This window comes from Hyperolius riggenbachi, chromosome 10, assembly GCF_040937935.1.
Source record: "Hyperolius riggenbachi isolate aHypRig1 chromosome 10, aHypRig1.pri, whole genome shotgun sequence".
In the NCBI taxonomy this organism is placed as follows: domain Eukaryota; kingdom Metazoa; phylum Chordata; class Amphibia; order Anura; family Hyperoliidae; genus Hyperolius; species Hyperolius riggenbachi.
In genome coordinates, this window is record NC_090655.1 from 26,368,972 (window position 1) to 26,389,576 (window position 20,605).

Sequence of the window (20,605 nt, forward strand, 5' to 3'; positions counted from 1 at the left end):
TCAGGCAGAAAAAGAAAAAAAAGGAACACAGCCTAGTTATTTGTGTGCTAGGCACTGTACATACACATCTCTATCTCATCATGTCACATGTCACCTCGGGTATCCTTTAACATCGTGGATCGGTCATCTGATGTCACTCCTTCAGTGGACGGTTTGGGACAGGCTCATACTCCAGGATTTAGAATTTAACCCATTAGGAACTTCAAAAGAATTATATCATTTGAGATAAGTGTGCTACTTTTGACCTCAGCCGGCAGAGCTTGTTGTGTTGTAAATCCTTGGAATGCTTTCATGTCTCTCTGCTAGCAGAAAATACAGAAACTAAAAGCAGAAGTCCTCTGTTATTGTCTCACACTGCCCCCTAGTGACAAGTGGCCATAAATACACATTACAGCAGTACTAATTAGTAGCAAGGTAATGTAACAAATAAGAAATAAAAAAAGTGCTAAAATAAATTGGCCTGGAGCACTTGCAAGCCTCTAAAGGGTAAAAGGAAATTTAAACTTATTATACACTGATGGTCAATAATATGCAACTGATTGCAGACTGCAGGCCACCTGTATGCAGCATCAAAGCACTCCTAGGGCTTGATTCACAAAAGAGTGCTAATTTTTGCGCGCAATTAAACGGTTTCACGCGCAAACGCGAATTTTCGTGCGAAATCGGTATCGTTAAAACGTTTAATTGCGCACAAAAACGCAAGGATTTACAGCACAACGAGTTCTGGGAACAATCCGCCAAGCTAATAACCATTTCACATGTCTGGGATCCTGGCGTACAGGTCCAACTTGCATGCGTTCGCGTAACCTCTCATACAACCGCTCTTCACCCCCCAAAAGCTCTTTCACTGGGGTGGTTGGCAGTGTAGAGGCATTCTTGCAGATCCACAAAGCATGGAAGTATTTTCTATGGGCATTTGTAACCACCACTGTATTTCTCAGTTGGTCTCTGCCATGCAGGAAATGACAAAGTGGTTGATGCGCAAAATCACAGTAATACTGCGGTGCACAGACAGTGCACGGCAATATTACCCTTGCTACCAGCAGTGTGTACCGGCAGTTTTGTTTACATTCCTTTGCCTGCTACATTTAGGGCTTGTTTACACCTTGTTTACTCTTTTTTAAACGCCGGTGATTTTCAGAATCGCCCTAAAGGCGCTTGTGCAATGATTCCCTATGAGAGTGTTCACATCTGAGCGGTTTAATTCTGATCCGTTTACCAAAGCGCTGCCTGTACCTTTTTTGGGGTGATTCCCCTATAATGGCAGGTATAGGGAAATCGAAAAATGTTCGAAAAAGAGCTTGGTATAGCGGTTTCCTCAGCGCTTGTAAGAATGAATACATTGTATTTATTATTTTCCAGGTCAAAGAGCTCACTTCCTGACTTGCGTCAGGAAGTGAAAAAACTACCTCTGCAAAAGCACTTTGAAAAGCGCTTTACACAAAATCGCAACGTGCAAGTAGGCACTGGGAGGGGGAAAAAATTGACCCCAAAAATCGCTGGCGTCAGCAATTTCGATTTTAGATGTGAACAAAGCCTTTAGTAAACATGAGAAAATTACAGAAACTGAGCTCTCTCTGCTTCTAGTATTTGTGCAGCTGAGTTATGACTAGATAGATTTTAATATATAAATACAGCAACTATGCAATAAAATGCAATGGCAGCTTTCCGAGCTGATAAACTGTACTTTGGGAATTTGTAATTTGTAGACAGACAATATTACTTGTGCGCAAAAGCAAATATGGTAACTATGGATAATGAAAAGTAGGAAAACACATTTTTATTGAACGTTATGTCAGATTTTATCCCACTTTGAGCCCTGCTTATAAACCAGATTCCATATGTATTCTTTTCTTTATTGAAGGTACACAGAAAGATGTTTGAATATGTAATGCCAGCTGACCAGTAGAATGTTTATAAAACGTATATAATGTATAAATATATATGGAGAATCCAGTTCACATCAATGGAACAGTGAGTTCGACAGATACTTGCTTCCCATTTTTTTATTTTTAGATGACCTGGTCTGCATGGAATATTGCAGAGAATAACGCACGCAGGGTGGGCAGTTAGTGCGTGGCCACTGGCTGGTAGCTGTAACCTGTGGGCCCTCTCCTTCTATATCTCAGCACCACAAATGCCAGGATAAGGGCATTAACTACCAGCACACTGATGCCCAACACGTAGAGGCTGCTCTGGTCTGTCTTCGTCACCTCTTCTGTCTTCTCACTGATGGAACCTGTGGAACAGAGAGCAGAGTAATATTTGATTAGAAATGATTGTCCAATAGGGAGAAATGGCAGCACATACAAAACCAGGCTGCATCTGAATGGCTTAACAGCAAGAAGGCGTGCAGAGCCTCTTAAAGGCATAAATGCACCCAATTGCATCCAAAACAGGTGCGACAATTTACATTAATGGAGGATGTTAACTTCCAAAACAGTTTCCATGCAAAAAAATTAATACTGCTACTAGATCTTTCCACCACAATGAGGTCATCCTCACTGCGGTGGAAGAACCTCACTGCGGTGGAAGGGTCTAGTAGTAGTATGAAGGGACCCTAACCTCTATTTAAAAAACAATCAAACCAGGAAATGGTATGCAAACGTTTGTTTGACCTGGGAGCAGCTAGCCATTAAAGTGGAGAAAGGGGTGTAGCATGGGTCCCACACACCTACACATTGGGCTTGATTCACAAAAGGGTGCTAGCACAGTTAGCACGCCTAAAAGCTTTGGACGTGCAAACTAGGGTGCTAAGTAGTTTGCATGTCCAAAGCTGTTACTGATTGCGAGTTAAGTTGGTGCACGCGAAACGTTGCACCGTTGCGAGTGAAACATCGCACCGTTCATGTGTAAAATAGCTTTTCAGGCTATTTTGCACGAGAACGGTGCGATGTTTCATTTGCAACAGTACAACGTTTCGCGCGCAGCGCTAACTTTGCATATTAGCACGTGAAGCGGCCGTTTTCGCGTCCTAAGTGCCTTTTCACTGGCGTGCTAACACTTAGCACCCTTTAGTGAATCGAGGCCAATCTGTTCACAATATTCAAAATCTCCATGGAGGTGTTAAAATCTCCATGGAGAGAAACTAAAACCTAGCATTGATGTAAGGGGAGAGGACTGCAAGGAAGGGGGTTAACCAATCAAATGGCCTGTCGACAAAGCATGCAGGGAAATTAAACGGGCCCTTTCTGTTTTGGGTCTCCTTGGGTCTTTGGAGTTTGATTCTTTTGGAAATGTCTGCTTTCCTTGGTGAAGGGTCTATCTGTCCTGCTGCATTCTATTCCAGTTCATTTCACTTTTTTACATTCATGCGGTAGCTGCCTGGACACCATTTTTATTGACTTTTTTTTTCGGAACTGTAACAAGGGCTTATTTTTGGAGTAGGGCTTATATTTGAAGCATCCTCAAAAATCTTTCTGGGGCTTATTTTAACCTCCCTGGCATTCATTTTACCCAGGATTTCTGTGCAAAAAGTTATCTAATTAATTTTCATCTTTTTTTTTTTCCTGTAACTTGCCAAAATGTGTCAAGCAAGGGTCTAGTATACAGTGCAGGAGAGTATTGACATGTATGCACGTCAATACTGTTCACAGCATGTCTTGTATTGACGTGTATAACCGTCAATACCGCCAGGAAGGTTATGGGAAACAGGGTTAAAATTCCACTATATACATTGCCAAAACCTACTTTCCAAAGACAGCCCCAGTGTGAGACAGGGAAGGGAACAGTTGCCACTATTGAAGGCACACACATGCAGGTGATCAAAAGCTAATGCAGTGGGTGTCTGGGTGAAGGTAGGTGGGCCTTAGGCGAGGTGCCTCTAGTCCAGGGGACCCCAGTGTGGGCACAGCCTCTGTATACCCTATTGCTACGCCAGTGCATCATATGTATAGCAGTTAGCAGCCTGTCAGATGCTCTCACCTTCGGCCTCAGCCTCAGTGTGGCGTTTCAGGCGGATGGGTCCCAGCACAGCATTGGTCTTCCACACGCTGGATCCCAGGTCTCTGCGCTGGCGGGTGATGCATCCCTGATCACAGCGGGATCCCGAATCATTGATATCACAGATCACCAGCTGGCATTGCAGGTACACAGACGTATCAGCGCTCACAAACTTGAAGGCTTTAAAACCGAAGCGGGCGTAACCACTGCCAGAGGCGAAGGCTTGGTAGGTTTCGTCCTGTTCGCATCTGCCAATAGGAGCAAAGTATTGTGAACTGACAACCATGAGATAAGAGGTATCTCAATAAAGTAAGCGGTGACAATAGGTCAATAAGATGCTAATAATACCAAGTTGATGAAACTGTTATGCTAACTTTCTGCATACTTATTTTATTTTAGGCACAGTGTATCTTCTTTTCTCGACACAATAACCTTCTTCATTGAAGTATTTATCATACCTCATTACCTGCTTTTCAATCCCTTTGCTGTAGCAGTGTCACACACTTCACGTATGGGTTGGAGGAATTGAATGGGAGGGGTTTCATGATAAAGCTGCTGAATAAACAGTTACTGGCGTTCTGCATGAAAAGCGGTGCAGGGTAAGAAGAGATTAACCTGACAGAGGCAAGTTACTGTACATTACACAAGAAAGAAATCCTTGTGTGGTAGCGGCAGTCTGGCAGATAAAAGGCCGTTGCTTTCTGGGCAACCCACTTACTAAGTTACTTCACTAGAAAGATGGACACGGAGCTTTGGAATAATTTTCACAGTTGCTGGTTAAGTGGATCTGAAGCCAGAAGTTTTGATTTGCTAATCCCACATTTTCATTCTTGGTGGGTGGGGCTAATTAGCTTGTTAGGGGAAAGTTTGCTTTTCCCAGTTTGACTCTCCTATGAAGATAATAATTTTCCTGTCTGATGTGCTGATCTACCACCGTTAAAGCATGAAACTATAATTTACTTATAAAGAGTAAACTCCCAGAGAAAGCTCAGAACAGGCCCCCGCCCTCTTTACGTTGTAGATTTCTTCTACTGGAACAAATCCATCAGATGTGTTTTTATAACAAGGCTGCCACCACTCACCAGGGCTGAATTTACACCTGCTGATCCCCAAGACCTACTGGCCAGACACACCCCTACCGCTCTCATATTTCTCCTTTGTAGCCATGTCTCGCCACTGGATCTTGGGCTTAGATTTGAGTATGGAGGGTGTGTGGAGGGTGCCCAAAAGTGTGTAGAGGGTGTGTTTAGAGTTAGTACAGTAGAGTCCCAGTTATCCAGAACTCAAGTATAGTCTCAACCAATCAGCACAAATCACCGGCAGTAATCACAGTAGTGAAGGCCAGCTTCTTAGGCTGTTTGTGGGCTCTGCTGTGCTTAAAGACTGGGTTCCTCAGCTCCCCCAAGGTTAGTATACTTTTAATGACTGTATTTTAATATTTAATGCTGAGTTCATGAAATGTAGATAGAGTGGGGTATAGTGCTGTATTAGCTAAGCCTATTTATAACATTGAGTCTCAAGAAACCAGAAAGGACCCTTATCCGACATCAGCCGATTCCCATCTGTGCCGGATAACTTTTACTGTAGTTCCTCCAGGTATCTGGGAAAAAGCTTGGAAAGTCAGAGCGACCTTAAATTGGATTCTTCATGTTAATAGTGGTCAGTGGAGAGATAGCAGAGCTGGAGAGATGTGTGAGCGGTGGGAAACATGTGCTCTGACCTATAGGGGGTCTTCCTACATCATTCCTTGAATAAAGATGGCAGCCTCCATATTCCTATCAGTTCAGGTGTTTGTTGAGTCTGGTACATTATAGAAAAGTTAGAGTTCAATTTTTTTGTACACAGCAGGGAGAAATGGCAGCACATCCAAAACCAGGCTACATCTGAACGGCTTAACAGCAAGAAGGTGTGCGGAGCCTCTTAAAGGCATACAGTAAATGCATTCAATTGCACCCAAAACAGGTACTACAATTTACACTTATGGAGGTTGTTCCAACCTTGAGCTTCCAAAACAGTTTGCATGCAAAACAATTTGTACTAGACCCTTCCACCGCAGTGAGGTTATATTATTGGAAGGGACCCTTACCTCTATTTTAAAACAACCAGAAAAAGACATGCAAACATTTGTTTAACCTGGGAGCAGCTAGCCATTAAAGTCTACTTTAGTGACTAGCTGCTCCCAGGTTAAACAGACGTTTACATGTCATTTTATGGTTCTTTAAAATAGAGGTTAGGGTCCCTTCCAAAAGGATGACCTCACTGTGGTAGAAGAGTCTGGTACATATAAGCAGATATTTATTTCCAATCTGACAAATGATCAGATCCAATCAATCAACTTTTCGGGTTTATCAAGGGAATTCTTCTGCAGACCAAACAGAAACAAACAATAAATTATGGCTTTGTCAATTGTTAAGTGGTCAAACGTGCTGGCAAATACCGATTGGCCAAGCACATGTCTGATCGTGTTTATGTACAAGCAATCCATGTACTGTAATGGAAGAAGGAATCTATTAGAACTTGCACCAGAGCAAAGGATCGGATGTAAGAGCCATCGTGCTCAGGTGTACTTGGCTTGCCATTCCCATCCAATCGATTACCTGAATGGTTGTTTGCAGGTCTTCCTGTATCTACTAAAGTTTAATTTGTCGCGAGTATGACCAATTATAATGCTGGTGTGCTGATAGTTGTACCTCCAATAGATTTGTTCACTTACCCACTTCTGATAAGATCATGAGTAGCTCCCTGAAAGTTGGCCTGTGGAGAGGCAAAGCAGGTGTCTACAAACACTGTGAGGTCTGGATCCTGAGCCTTCAATGTGGCTTGGAGGAAGGCCTCCGCATTAAGCTCAATGAAGTATGGAGAGTCAGTAACGACGTTGGTGAAGTCATTAGATTCATAGAAGGCCAGATCGACGGCATATTTCCCAGTGTCCACGGTTCCCTGGATTATGTCCCCCTCGGTCACATACATGATCTCCACCGTGGAGTCGCTGTTCAGCTCACAGGTGACAATGATTTGAAGGTTTCTGCGTCTCGTGATCACACCAGTAGTTGTACTTGCATGGATGGTGTTTGTGTAGGTGACCGTATGGTCTTCCACCTGTAATGAAACAAAAGTACATCTGTAAGCACAGATACGTATAAAAATTCTCCAAGTGGGCTTCTCATATTTATCAAAATTATACAAATTTTTCCCTCGTGTGCTTTTCTGCCCCATGTGTCTCTTTCTGCCCCCCCCCCCCATGTGTCCCCTTCCATCCCCATGTGTCCCTTTCTATCCCCATGTGTCCCTTCTGTCTTCCATGTGTCCCCTTCTGTCCCCATGTCTCCTCTGCTTCCCTCTTGTGTCCTCCTCCGCTCCCCCTGAATATATGAAAGCAGAGACCTCTCCTCTCTCTCACTGCTCCCCTAGTTCCGGCTCCTGCTGATTCCGGCTGCCACTGTTTTCATTTATTCACAGGTTTATTTGGAGGAGGAAACAAGGGGAAGCAGAGGACACATTGGGACAATACAGTCACCAAAGTCTCAGTGGTTCATATTGGTGGACGTTTGTAAGTCAGGGACTCCCTGTAGTTGGGATTTAAGATGCAGTTACTTTTTCTTCCCATTTTTGGGTACAAAAAGTGCATCTTATATTGCCAAAAATACAGTAACTTTGAACGTGTAAGATGTATGGCTTTATACGGTTATTATCCAGTTCTGTTGTTATGTGTTGGTGTCATGGTCAATTACGTGCTCAGCGCAGGCAGCGGCAACAAACGGGTGTCCATGCACGAAGTATACTTCCGCAATGCGGGAGTGCATGACTTGAGGCTTGGGCTGAAAGGTGCAAACTCTTGTGCGCATGTGCCAGCGTTCGCATTGCTTATGTGCAATTGAGCCAAAAATGTGCACACGAGATGTGACATGATGAATGAGACGTGTATGCATAGTGCTAAGCATACAGATAACTAGGCTGTGTTCCCTTTTTTCTTTTTGAAAGAGTTAACATTCGGGTATGCAAGTGACAGTTTCTCTCAAGTCTGGAGTAAGTCGGACTATAGCCTAACCCTCACTGATAAGGAATTACAGTCATGAAAAACTTTCCTGCCAGAGAATGGATTCTGAACGCAGGGGGTAGATTAAGTTTCAAGATTTGTGTACATACTGTTGACACAGAGAAACGCCATGCTCTCTTGGTTACTTTGGTAACACTGTAGTGTAGGGGGGGGGGGTGGAGCCTGATTTGCACAGGCTGCCAATAAAGTGGAAACAATAGACAGGAATGAACCACAAATCTTTTTCAGGGGGAGCACAATTTGCAGTGCATTATAGTTGCATTATTGATCGGGCGGCAGTTAGGGGTCCAATTTAATATTAATGTTATACAAGTATACTTATCCTTGAAATAATTAACTTAAAAAAAAATACAATCTGTTAGGTTTCTATAAGCAACACAGCCCTTCTGCAAAATAATACGCAAATATCCATTGTTTTTTATTGGACACAGTCAGAACCATTTTCAAGGCCAGATTTATACTCTTTTGTAGCCCTAGGCCAAGCATGTTGTGGGTCACTATCCATGTGCAGCATCTATGTGTATCATCCATGTACTGCAGCTCCTCCCATTCCATGTGCAGCCCCCTCCTCCATGTGTATCATCCATGTACTGCAGCCCCTCCCATTCCATGTGCAGTCCCTTCTTCTATGTGTAAAATCCATGTACTGCAGCCCCTCCCATTCCATGTGCAGTCCCTTCTTCTATGTGTAAAATCCATGTACTGCAGCCCCTCCCATTCCATGTGCAGCCACCTTTTCCATGTGTATCATCCATGTACTTCTATGCCTGGCGTATAAATCTGTGCACAAAACATGCCCTACCTACATCTCGGAGCTTGTTCACAAGTATACACCAGGTCGCCCCCTCCGTTCCTCCAACGACCTTCGCCTCACCACCCCGCGCATTTCACACTCCCATGCCCGCCTGCAGGATTTCTCAAGAGCTGCCCCCACCCTCTGGAATGCCCTTCCACCACCCATCAGACTTGCTCCCTCTTTCAACACATTCAAGCAAGCCCTCAAAACCCACCTCTTTATGATGGCCTACCCACCTCCTACCACACAGTAACTCTCTAAGGAATATTTAACAGCCCCCCCCCCCTAGTGTTTCCACCCCTCCCTTTAGATTGTAAGCCTCTGGCAGGGTCCTCCACTCCCTAGTGTAATCTACAGGATCATGTGCTCCTGTCCTATGACAGCCTGTACTTGTATTACTGGGCCTACCTAACTAGCCCATATTGCATGATCATGTATTTTGTACAATTTGTATGTATAACTTTGTTCTATGTGTATAACCCTATGTATGTCATCCTTGTATCATTGTATATATTTATTGTTCAGCGCTGCGTAATATGTTGGCGCTTTATAAATACAATAAATAATAATAATAATGTACTGCAGCCCCTCCCATTCCATGTGCAGTCCCTTCTTCTATGTGTAACATCCATGTACTGCAGCCCTTCCCATTCCATGTGCAGCCACCTCTTCCATGTGTATCATCCATGTACTGCAGCCCCTCCCATTCCATGTGCAGTCCCCTCTTCCATGTGTATCATCCATGTACTGCAGCCCCTCCCATTCCATGTGCAGTCCCCTCTTCTATGTGTAACATCCATGTATTGCAGCCCCTCCTATTCCATGTGCAGCCCCCTCTTCCATGTGTAACACCTATGTACTGCAGCCCCTACCATTCCATGTGCAGCCCCCTCTTCCATGTGTATCCTCCATGTACAGCAGCCTTTCCCATTCCATGTGCATCATCCATGTACAGCAGCCCCTCCCATTCCATGTGCAGGCCCCTCTTCTATGTGTATCATCCATGTGCTGCAGCCCCTCCCATTCAATGTGCAGCCCCCTCTTCCATGTGTATCCTCCATGTGCTGCAGCCCCTCCCATTCAATGTGCAGCCCCCTCTTCCATGTGTATCCTCCATGTACAGCAGCCCCTTTCTTTAATGAATGACTCCCTTGAGCACCAGTTTCCCTTTTCATGTGTTGCTGCCCATTTTCAGCCTCCTCTTTCATATGTAGCAACTCCTCTTTCATGTCCAGGTGCCCCCTAGGGCTGCAGCCGCCCAAGGCCCGGGCCTTTGTGGCCTTCCCAGTAATCCGGCCCTGACCATGGTTGTGTTCTTACCCATAAAGTGGCATGAGAGGAGCCTGAATACTCACCTTCCTAACGGTGCCACAGCTTGTGAAGGGCACCTCGAACACAATAGGGTTGTCAGAATTAGGGGTACACGATTTATCTTCTAGAGTCAGCTCACTTGGATTATATCCCAGGGATTGAATGTAGTCTTGGTTTATAACCACGGTCATGGCCTCTCCGGAACAAGACAGCGAGTCTGGAAAGGCAAGCAGAATCTGTAAATAAAAACTCATTAAAAACCCATAGTAAAAACCATATAAAACCTCATAGGTAGAATACATAACTTTAAAGGGACCCTGAGCAGAGTACTAAAATCAAAATCGGCACTTACCTGGGGCTTCCTCCAGCCCCCAGTTGCCTGCAAGGTCACTTTAACCACTACTTGACCACTGCATCTTATTAATACGCCCCTAAATACTTCACTTGTAGACCGGGGGGTGTATATACATGCATCATCATGTTTACAAGTGCCACAAATGATCGTGCGTGCGCCCCCGTCCGCTCCTCTCACTGCCCTGTACAGCAATGATTGGTGAATGGGAACAAAGCCAATTAAAGTGCATAATTTATAGTCACTCATGATCATTGCTTTGTCGAGTATCAGTGATCATTCATTAAAATTAAAGTAAAAACAACTTAACTCACTTCCTGTGTACTGTTCCTTGTACACAGAATAAATTGTGGGGACATCAAGTGGATTAAAAGTAAAATGAAATTAAAAATCTATTAAAAAATAAATCTCCAATAGTTATTATCCCCTTCTGTCCCCTCCCCCATAGTTACCAGAGGGCTGCCGGAAAATACAGCTGAGATCTGCACATTGTCAGTGTAACACTTACTGTCACTGTCGGGCGGCAGTACAGCTGCGTAGTCAACAGAGAAGCCATAGTAGGAATTGGCGTAATCGGCGCTGAACATCAGTGTGAACTGGTTGGAGGTGGTCTCTAAATTAGCCACCGTGCGGCCACATAAGACGGTTTTCAGAGGAGATGATGTGCTGGGGCCGTCAAAAACGGCGATGAAATCAAATCGGCAGGCCGCATCTGGTTCAACGCTGCAGTACGACAGAGAGTGAGAGTGAAGCAATCTAACAAAGTCCATGTCACAATTCTATTCTAAAACTCCCCAGATGTTTTACACTCAACACCAGATGTCCTATACAGTTTCAACAAATGATAACATACCTGGTAAATAGGGGGGGGGGGGGCAGCTCCTGCCACTGCTGGGGGGCACAGAGGTGTGTGGGGACTCCAACTACTAACCTTCCCTTTCTCTGATACTCCGGTATTGCTTTCTCTGATACTCCAGATCAAGAAGTTGCTTCACTATCACTATAGCTCCCTTACTGCACGCTTAGCGTGCCTTATCAGAGTTGGTGTGCCTTATCAGAGTTAGCGTGCCTTATCAGAGTAGCTTAGCGAGCGCTATAAACTTATGCCTGCTATTTGGCAATGACGAGAGGTCCACTCGTCCTGCCCTGAGCCCCTGGCACGTTAACTCTGATAAGCCATGTTAACTTTGATAAGGCATGCCAAGCGTGCAGTAAGGGGAGCTATAGTGATAGTGAATCAACCCCTAAGTGTTTTGTGGCTTCATATGTCAATATTATGATGGCCATGTTTGCCTTATGAGCTTTGTAAGATGGGCCACCAGAGTGTTTTGGGGGCCACACATGTTACAATTTTTCAGTTTGATTTTACCCCAATTCGATTAAAACGATCGTGTGTGTGAAAAATTGAGAGAAAATATTCTTTTCGACTGATACATTTGATCAAAATTTTAATTTTTCTTTATTAAAATCGATCGGTAGGAAAAATCTGATCAATCTTGCCGCAAATTGAATGGTGTGTGATGAACTGTATGAAAGTCAATCGACCTCATTTTAAGTTTACATTCAAGAATAAAGAAACTTTATTTGTCAAAGTGACACATTAGATTATAGAATGTATTTCTTCACTGTAATGTAGTGTTGTTGATTAAAATAAATGAGGCATAGATTTGTTAAAGAGGAACTGTCGCGAAAATCTTAAAATTTAAAGAGAGTCTGAAGCGAGAATAAATCTTGCTTCAGACCTCATAGATAGCAGGGGCATGTGTGCCCCTGCTAAACCGCCGCTATCCCGCGGCTTAACGGGGGTCCCTTCACCCCCAAATCCCCTCTGTACAGCGGGGGAGCGCTTCCGCATTGGGGCAGGGCTAACCGCCGCAGCCCTGCCTCCCGCGCGTCTGTCAGACGCGTACCTCCGCCTCTCCCCCGCCCCTTTCAGTCTTCCTTCACTGAGAGGGGCGGGGAGAGGCGGCGATGCGACGCTGATAGACGCGACTGGAGGCAGGGCTGCAGCCGTTAGCCCTGCCTCCAGGAAGCAATAAATCACGACCAAGTCTACGACCAAGTATTGCGGGGGTGGGTTTGGGGGTGAAGGGACCCCCGTTTAGCGGCGCGATAGCGGCGGTTTAGCAGGGGCACACATGCCCCTGCTAACTATGAGCTCTGAAGCGAGATTTATTCTCGCTTCAGAGTCTCTTTAAAATACATACAAATAAGAAGTACATTTCTTCCAGAGTAAAATAAGCCATAAATTACTTCTCTCCTATGTTGCTGTCACTTACAGTACGTAGTAGAAATCTGACATTACCGACAGGTTTCGGGCTAGTTCATCTCTTCATGGGGGATTCTCAGCATGGCCTTTATTCTTTATAAAGACACTCCCTGAAAAGGATTTATACAAAGATGCTGGCCAGCCTCCCTAGTCACTGTACACTGTTTTGGCAGTTGGACGGAGCAACTGCCATTCACTAAGTGCATTCTGAAAATAAAGAAATACCTGTGAACCTCCATGAGGAGATGGGGTTCTGACGGTTCTGTCAGACTTCTACTGCCTACTGTAAGTGACAGCAACATAGGAAAAAAGTAATTTATGGCTCATTTTACTCTGGTAGAAACGTACTTCTTAGTTGTATACGTTTCCATGTATTTTAAATTTTAAGATTTTCATGACAGAGGTCCTTTAATGTAAGGTACATTTTGTAAGGTTGTATGCCTTTATACATAGCAATGATGCCACATAGAGCACCCCATACACATTTATAAATGAAAATGTACATTTTATTACATCTAATTTATATTTTTTATTCGAACGTGTATCTTGATTGTGTCAGAATCGAACATACATGTGTGGTACATTGGTTAGAAAAGTCTAATTTTTCATCCAACCCCCCAAAAAAGAGATTGAAATTATTGAATAGAATTTTTTTTTTAAATTGTAACATGTGTGGCCATCATTAGAGTCACCAAGGAAAGTCAAGGGAAGGGTTGTGGACATAAAGGGAACCTCGTCAAAGTTTTGCTGGGGGGCCTCATGAGATGATTTGCAGTTACGCCCCTGCTGGTGAACACCCTTATGACTGTAAAGACAAAAAGAAGGGACACTGAGAGCCCGATATAGTGTAGTATGTATTGGTGATGAGGAAGTTTTAAAGAGGAACTCCAGTGAAAATAATGTAATAAAAAAAGTGCTTCATTTTTACAATAATTATGTATACATGATTTAGTCAGTGTTTGCCCATTGTAAAATCTTTTAAATCCCTGATTTACATTCTGACATTTAACACATGGTGACATTTTTACTGTTGGCAGGTGATGTAGCTGCTGCTTGCTGTTTTGGCAGTTGGAAACAGCTGTAAACAGCTATTTCCCACAATGTAACAAGGTTTACAGACAAAAGAAAAAACAGGGCACCGAGAGCCCAATAGTGCAATATAGTTTTAACAGAGAAAATCTGTCTAGATAGTTCGTGCAGAAATATACTCACAAAAAAGGGTCACCAGCAGGCAACCACTTGAAAGGCAGGTGGGGAGAATTGGTACCCGACCCCACTCGGGTATAAAAGTCGCTCTCTGTAGACAGGAGAAAAAAGGGGGCGTACCCCTCCACCAAGGGTGGATAAGTAATATGTATCAAACGCAGATAGAACAGAGGCGCCAAAAAGAGTAAAAACACTATTATTTAAAAACAGTAAAAAGAGGGAAGGTAAGGTGGACTTACCTCCCTCTAGCAGTGGAAAACAAAACTCTGAGGTAGAGTAGAATGCATTTATTAAACAGTGTAACTCCTAAAGATGCAACGCGTTTCGCGGGCCACAGCACCGCTTCCTCAGGCTATACAGGAGTTCAAAAAAGCTGTAAATGGGACATATACATAAATCAACAAAAAAGCATCAAACACTGACAGAGGCATACAGCTGTAACATTGGAACATAAATTTGATTATAACCAGCATCTGCTGGTCTGTGAAGGTCAGATAAGTCTATCTTATCTAAGCAAAAAACACACACAAAAAAATACAAAAAAAAACACGCAAAAAAAAAAAAAAAAAAAAAAGGTTGTGTGACAGTGGGGAGAGTGCATGCTCTCTAAACTGTTTTTACACTTGCATAGTCTTGGCGGTTATATCATTGTGACTGTTTCAGTCCGAATATACATGTGTAAAGAGTCTTGCATTAACTGGAATAAAGTAACCCTCTCAGCCTGATTAGCTGCATTGAAAGCAGGCTTAGGCAGAGTAGCATCACCTAGGATATGTGCTATATAACACTAAATGCTTATAAGTAACAACAAGACATTTACCAAGTGCTTGCTCTAAAATTAATGGCAGTGAAAGAACGATGTGTAATAAGGTGGTAGTGTCTACTACCAGTGGAACAAAAAAGCGAGGAGCTGGCTGTTAGCCAGTGGGTGACATACCTGTATCCAATCCAAGTATTGAATGAGCGCCTCTGTGCGGGCGTGCTCCATAAAGCCTCTATTTGTACTTAGCTAGGAGAGGTGGGGGCCAATCAGTGTGCGCCACGCGCCGGAGAAGTACGCCCACCATCGGCCTGGCCAATGGGGAGATCCGGTGGAATTCCAACAAAATGACGCCTATGTGGCGGTCGCCATCTTGTGGGTTGGAATAGGAATGTCTCCTGTATGTTGGTTTGTATGTGGGGCAGACATAATAATGTCGCATGGGAGGGCGGCCGCCATCTTGTGGGTTAGAAAGGTACTTTTGTGTATTGATGCTTCGATGGTGGCTGCCATTTTTTTGGTGGGGAACCAGGAACAACTATATGAAGCAGAGTGCTGATTGTGATAGACAATTCGGGAAGCTATTTGCAGAGACAATAATTATAAACAGCATATGATCAATAATCAAATATAAATAAACGTGCAACAGGAAAAAAAAATAATAAACGTGCAACGGAAAAAAAAAAAAAAAAAAAACCTGTTGTTAATAGGTATCAATCTGGTGTTATGCTGAAACTTAGACATGATATATAAAATACTCCATAAGATATCAGATTAAATGAGATGTATAATAAAGGATGTATAAAAAGAATGTATGAAAAACATTCTACAAGGTATCTAAAAAGACCATACAATATCGAATTGATAATATAAAAATAAATATAAATATAGATGTAATAGACAATATGGGTATAAATGCATGTTATTAAATAAACCTTAAAAAGGACTAAAAATTCTAAGACATCTTAAAAAGAGAGCGACTAGAAAAGTACATAAAACATTCGGTCAGGTTGCTGCAGCCGGCACCATAACAGATTTCCAGTTTATGAGTAGTGTAATTAAAAATTAGTATATTTTTGGGGGGCGTGTCCGCCGCGCGAGCACGCTGGACGCATAGAAGAAGAGCTCCGAGATAAACCTCCAGAAAAGCGGCTACAAAGCAAGTATCCCGGCGCACCTAAAACGCAAACATGCTGGAAGAAGGCATGGACACGGAGGCGACAAAGAAGGGAACCAAGCGGCAACTGAAACCGCAGAAACTCCCGGAGCTTTTTGCCGGGATTCAAGCGCGCAGCAGGATTAAAGATGGCGCGGAGATCGGGAGAGCAGGCGAACTAGCACAGCCAGACGCACAAAGCACAGACTCCCCGAGACCCTCACAAGACGAGTACTCCTCAGACGGAGGCTCCCCGGCTGTTCGGAGCCCGGCGAAATCCAGGCAGAAGCTGGCAGATTCGGAGGAACAGGTAGGCCCAGCGGCCATTGTAAGCCCTGGGGTGCTAACCACGCAGATCGCATTAGAACAATTCCCAGCCACAGAGCAGGCGACTACCCAGGCCTTCATGAAAGACTTAATAATGTCCCTCAAATCCTCCCTAGCTAACGATATGCTGCAAATCACAAACCAGCTGCAACAATCGATAAGCTTACTAGGAGACAGGGTAGCAGCAGTGGAATCAAACGTCTCTTTATTAACTACTGAATTCAATAAGACAGTTGACTATGTAGAAGAAAACCATGATGACATCGCATGGTTAAAGCTTAAAGCAGCCGATCTAGAAGATAGGAACAGGAGAGCTAATTTGAAACTGCTAGGAATTCCAGAATCGGTCACAACAGCACAACTAAAGGAATTCATAAGGAAACTGGTGCATTCAGCTCTTCCTCACCTAACAGACATTGAGCTCTGTATAGAAAGAGCACACAGACTTCCCAGACCCAGCCACCTTCCTGACTCCATACCAAGAGATACCATTTGTAACTTCCAGTTCTATCATGCCAAAGAAGAACTACTGCAGTATATCAGAAAACAAGGGGCGCTACCTGACCCCTATAAAGACATCACTTTATACTCTGATTTATCACAAGCTACACTGGCTAAAAGAAGGTCACTCGGGCCAATCACAAGAGCCCTACGGGACAATAATATTCTTTATAAATGGGGATTCCCAACAAAGTTGGTGGTTACCAAAGCAGGAAAAGTCTCAATCATTAACACCCCAGAAGACGGATTTAAACTGCTGACTGCATGGGGTATGCAGACCAGCAACCTACTCCCAAAACCTAGACGTCAGTCTCAATCTGCTAAGATTCAACCGGAATGGCAATCAGTTAAATAATAGCCAAACATGGAGGTTTACTTTATCCCCCAGCTCCATAGATGGTGATGATGCAGATACCTAAAGAGAAAGATCACCATCTCCTCCTCCCCCCGCCCGAAGATGTTCTGAGCAACAAAAATTTGTGGACTTACTTAGTTCCCAGTTTTAGGTTTGGAAACATACAGTTTCACACACAAAACCATCGTCCAAGGCAGTTATGGAACCACTTTTCAACATATCACAGGCACTTCGTCTTTTCCCTCCCCTCCCTGGGTTTCAATCCCCTCGATAATTCCACAAAGACAAGACATTCAAGTTTTGACTATCAGCATCTCCCCTGGGACTACAATGCCTAACTTTTTATCAATTAATGCCAAGGGACTAAATCATCCAGTGAAAAGGCATGCCTTATGGAAAGAAGCTTTAAGTCTCCACACTGATATTCTCTTTGCCCAAGAGACTCATTTCAAAGAAAGCAAGGCACCCAAATGCACGCATCCATGTTATCCAAATGTAATTACCAACAATTTTGAAAAGAAAAAAAGAGGAGTCTTAATAGCTTTCCACAAAGACTTGAAAATAGAGATAAAAACGATAGAAAAAGACTCACAAGGCCGCTATATATTACTTAAATGTATAATAGATAACTCTCCCTATACCCTTTTAAATCTTTATGCACCTAACAATGGGCAAATTAAATTTCTTAGGAAACTTCTAACTAGTCTTGAGAGATCTCCTTCAACTAATTTAATAATTGGAGGGGACTTTAACTCTATATATGATGGTAAACTGGACTCGTCCAATCCTCGTACAAAACCTTCCAAACATCTCTCTAAATTATTGGCTAAACTAGACTTATATGATCCCTGGAGAGCAACACACGGAGGAGAGAAGGATTTCACTTTCTTCTCCCAAGTGCATGGAACTTACTCCAGAATAGATTTCTATCTAGTCGACAGACACTCATTACAAAAAATTCAAACTACACAAATCCACTCAATCACATGGTCAGACCATGCCCCTATCAGTCTTTCCTTGGGAGACACACCGAGGTCCAGCAGATCGATCTGGAGGCTAAACAATTCATTATTAATGTCTGAAAATAACAAAAAACATATTTTAAAACAAATATCCGAGTATTTTGAGCTTAACTCGATGACAGAAATAGAAGATACCACATTATGGTTAGCACACAAAGCAGTAATAAGAGGACACCTCATAAAACTAGGCGCACAAGCAAAAAAAGCTAAGAAGAAGGAAATAGATCTGATTTTGGATAAAATCAAAGTAGCAGAAGCTGCCCATAAAACAGCCTTAATAACCAACCAAAAAACACTATTTGACCTCAGACAAGAGCTCAGATCAGCACTAACTTCGGAATATGAGGTCCTCATAAACAGACTCAAACTTACTCACTACCATCAGAGTAACAAAGCAAGCCCACTATTAGCTAACATAATTAAAAACAAGCAAGCCAAATCAAAAATTCTAAAACTTACTCACCCCCTCACTAACCAATTATTAACCAACCCACAACAAATAGCAGATGCCTTTAGTGATTTTTATGGAAAATTATACAATTTAAAAGATGACCCCAATACCTTTCAACCCTCCACACCCGTAATTCTAGAATTTCTATCCAGATTAAATCTCCCTCAAATCTCAAGACCTCAGGCAGACCTACTAAACTCCCCTATCACAGTATCAGAGGTGCTCAAGACCATCAACTGTTCTAAAAACAACAAAGCCCCTGGCCCGGACGGATTCAGTAATGAATATTATAAAACATTTGCCCCAACCTTTGCCCCAAAACTGACAAAAGTATTCAACAAATTTATGCAATCTGGAGATATTCCACAAGAATTTACGAAAGCAGTCATAACAGTGCTCCCTAAAACAGGCAAAGACCTTACAAACCCCGCTAACTTCCGTCCAATATCTCTACTTAATTGCGATCTGAAACTATACTCTAAAATTTTAGCCAATAGATTATTTGATTTATTACCGGATCTGATAGCGCTGGACCAGGTAGGCTTTACCAAGGGAAGACAGGCGGCGGATGGGACGAGACGAGTTCTTAATCTAATCTATGAGATGGAGTCCTCTCGGAGGCCTTCTCTGCTCCTAGCTTTGGACGCAGAGAAGGCCTTCGATAGGGTCCACTGGGGATTTTTGGATGAGGTTCTAAATAAATTTGGTATATTCGGACATTTCCATCAAGCGATTTTAGCTTTATATAAATCCCCGTCAGCATGTGTAAATGTTTCAGGCTTTATTTCTAAAACATTCTCAATATCCAATGGAACCCGGCAAGGGTGTCCACTTTCACCTTTAATATTTGTGTTAATAATGGAAACATTGGCAGAGCACATACGAAGAAACCCGCAAATTAAGGGTATTATGAGCAATAAACAAGAATCAAAAATTAATCTATTTGCGGATGATGTTCTAATCACAATGGAAAATCCAGCACAATCTTTACCAGAAGTATGTAATGCATTATTAGAATTCTCAAAGGTATCCCTATATAAAGTAAATGATCACAAATCAACCATAATGGGCATAAATTTACCAAGTTTCCTCAAAAAAACAATTGCCACACAGTACCCCTTCCCTTGGACTAAAACAGGCATCACATACCTGGGTATCACCATACCTCCTTCAATGAAAAACGTATACTCTGCCAATTTTCCATCACTTCTGCAAATTATTAGAGAAGATCTCTCGAGACTAACCCCGTATGATTTTTCATTGTATGGCAAAATAGCAGCCTATAAAATGTCGGTATTTCCCAAAATTCTTTATTATTTCCGTACTTTACCTATAACACTCACGTCAAAGTTCTTTAAAGATTTAAATTCTCTAGTATCAAATTACCTCTGGAAAACTAAAAGACATAGATTGTCTCTCCAAACACTATTCACCCCCAACAAACTAGGTGGCTTTGGTCTTCCCAACCCTCAACAATACCATAGAGCCGCCCTCCTAGACATGTCTCAGTTCTGGTGGAACAGTGCTCCAAATAAGCTCTGGGCGCAATTAGAAAAAGACACTTCTAACATTCCTTTACAAGACATTATCTACGGTAACCTACTAGGATTACCAGTGGATATTAAAAAACACCCAATTATAACAGCAACCAATTCAGTGTGGAGTCATGTTAATAAAGCCAATCTATCTACAGATAAGATGATAACAATGAAAGTACCCATCCAAGTCCTAAGATCTATTATACCCAACTTACATATCTCCAATTGGCTAGCATCGGGTATTGTATATCTAAATGACATTCCAGAACATAACCAACTGAAAACATTTTCCTACTTAAAATGGAAGTATAAACTACTAAACTCAGATCAGTACACCTATTGCCAAATTGCCCATCTACATAGAAGATGGCCGATAAAAATTCCCCAAATCCCAGCGTCAATCTGGGAATTTCTCACTAATCAAAACAAACGTACTGGAGGTATATCGTATTGGTACACGTTAATTACAAAATCTAGTAAACTAACCCTTCATAAATATCTACGAACCTGGGAGTATGATCTACAATCCCTGATAACTGGATCGGAAATAACTAAAGCCATT

General features: G+C 42.7%; 1 protein-coding gene across 1 annotated transcript in view; it reads right to left on the bottom strand.

Annotated features, from left to right (window-relative positions):
- Positions 1-1,912: 1,912 nt before the first annotated feature.
- CUZD1 (CUB and zona pellucida like domains 1) overlaps positions 1,913-20,605 on the bottom strand; it is a 49,338-nt gene continuing 30,645 nt past the window's right edge. The window contains exons 5-9 of the mRNA XM_068255046.1: positions 10,967-11,181; positions 10,151-10,323; positions 6,656-7,041; positions 3,925-4,190; positions 1,913-2,239 (exon numbers count right to left, since the gene is read on the bottom strand). Of these exons, the coding sequence (XP_068111147.1) occupies positions 2,070-2,239; positions 3,925-4,190; positions 6,656-7,041; positions 10,151-10,323; positions 10,967-11,181 (1,210 nt within the window). The 3' untranslated portion in view covers positions 1,913-2,069. The remainder of the gene's footprint in view (positions 2,240-3,924; positions 4,191-6,655; positions 7,042-10,150; positions 10,324-10,966; positions 11,182-20,605) is intronic.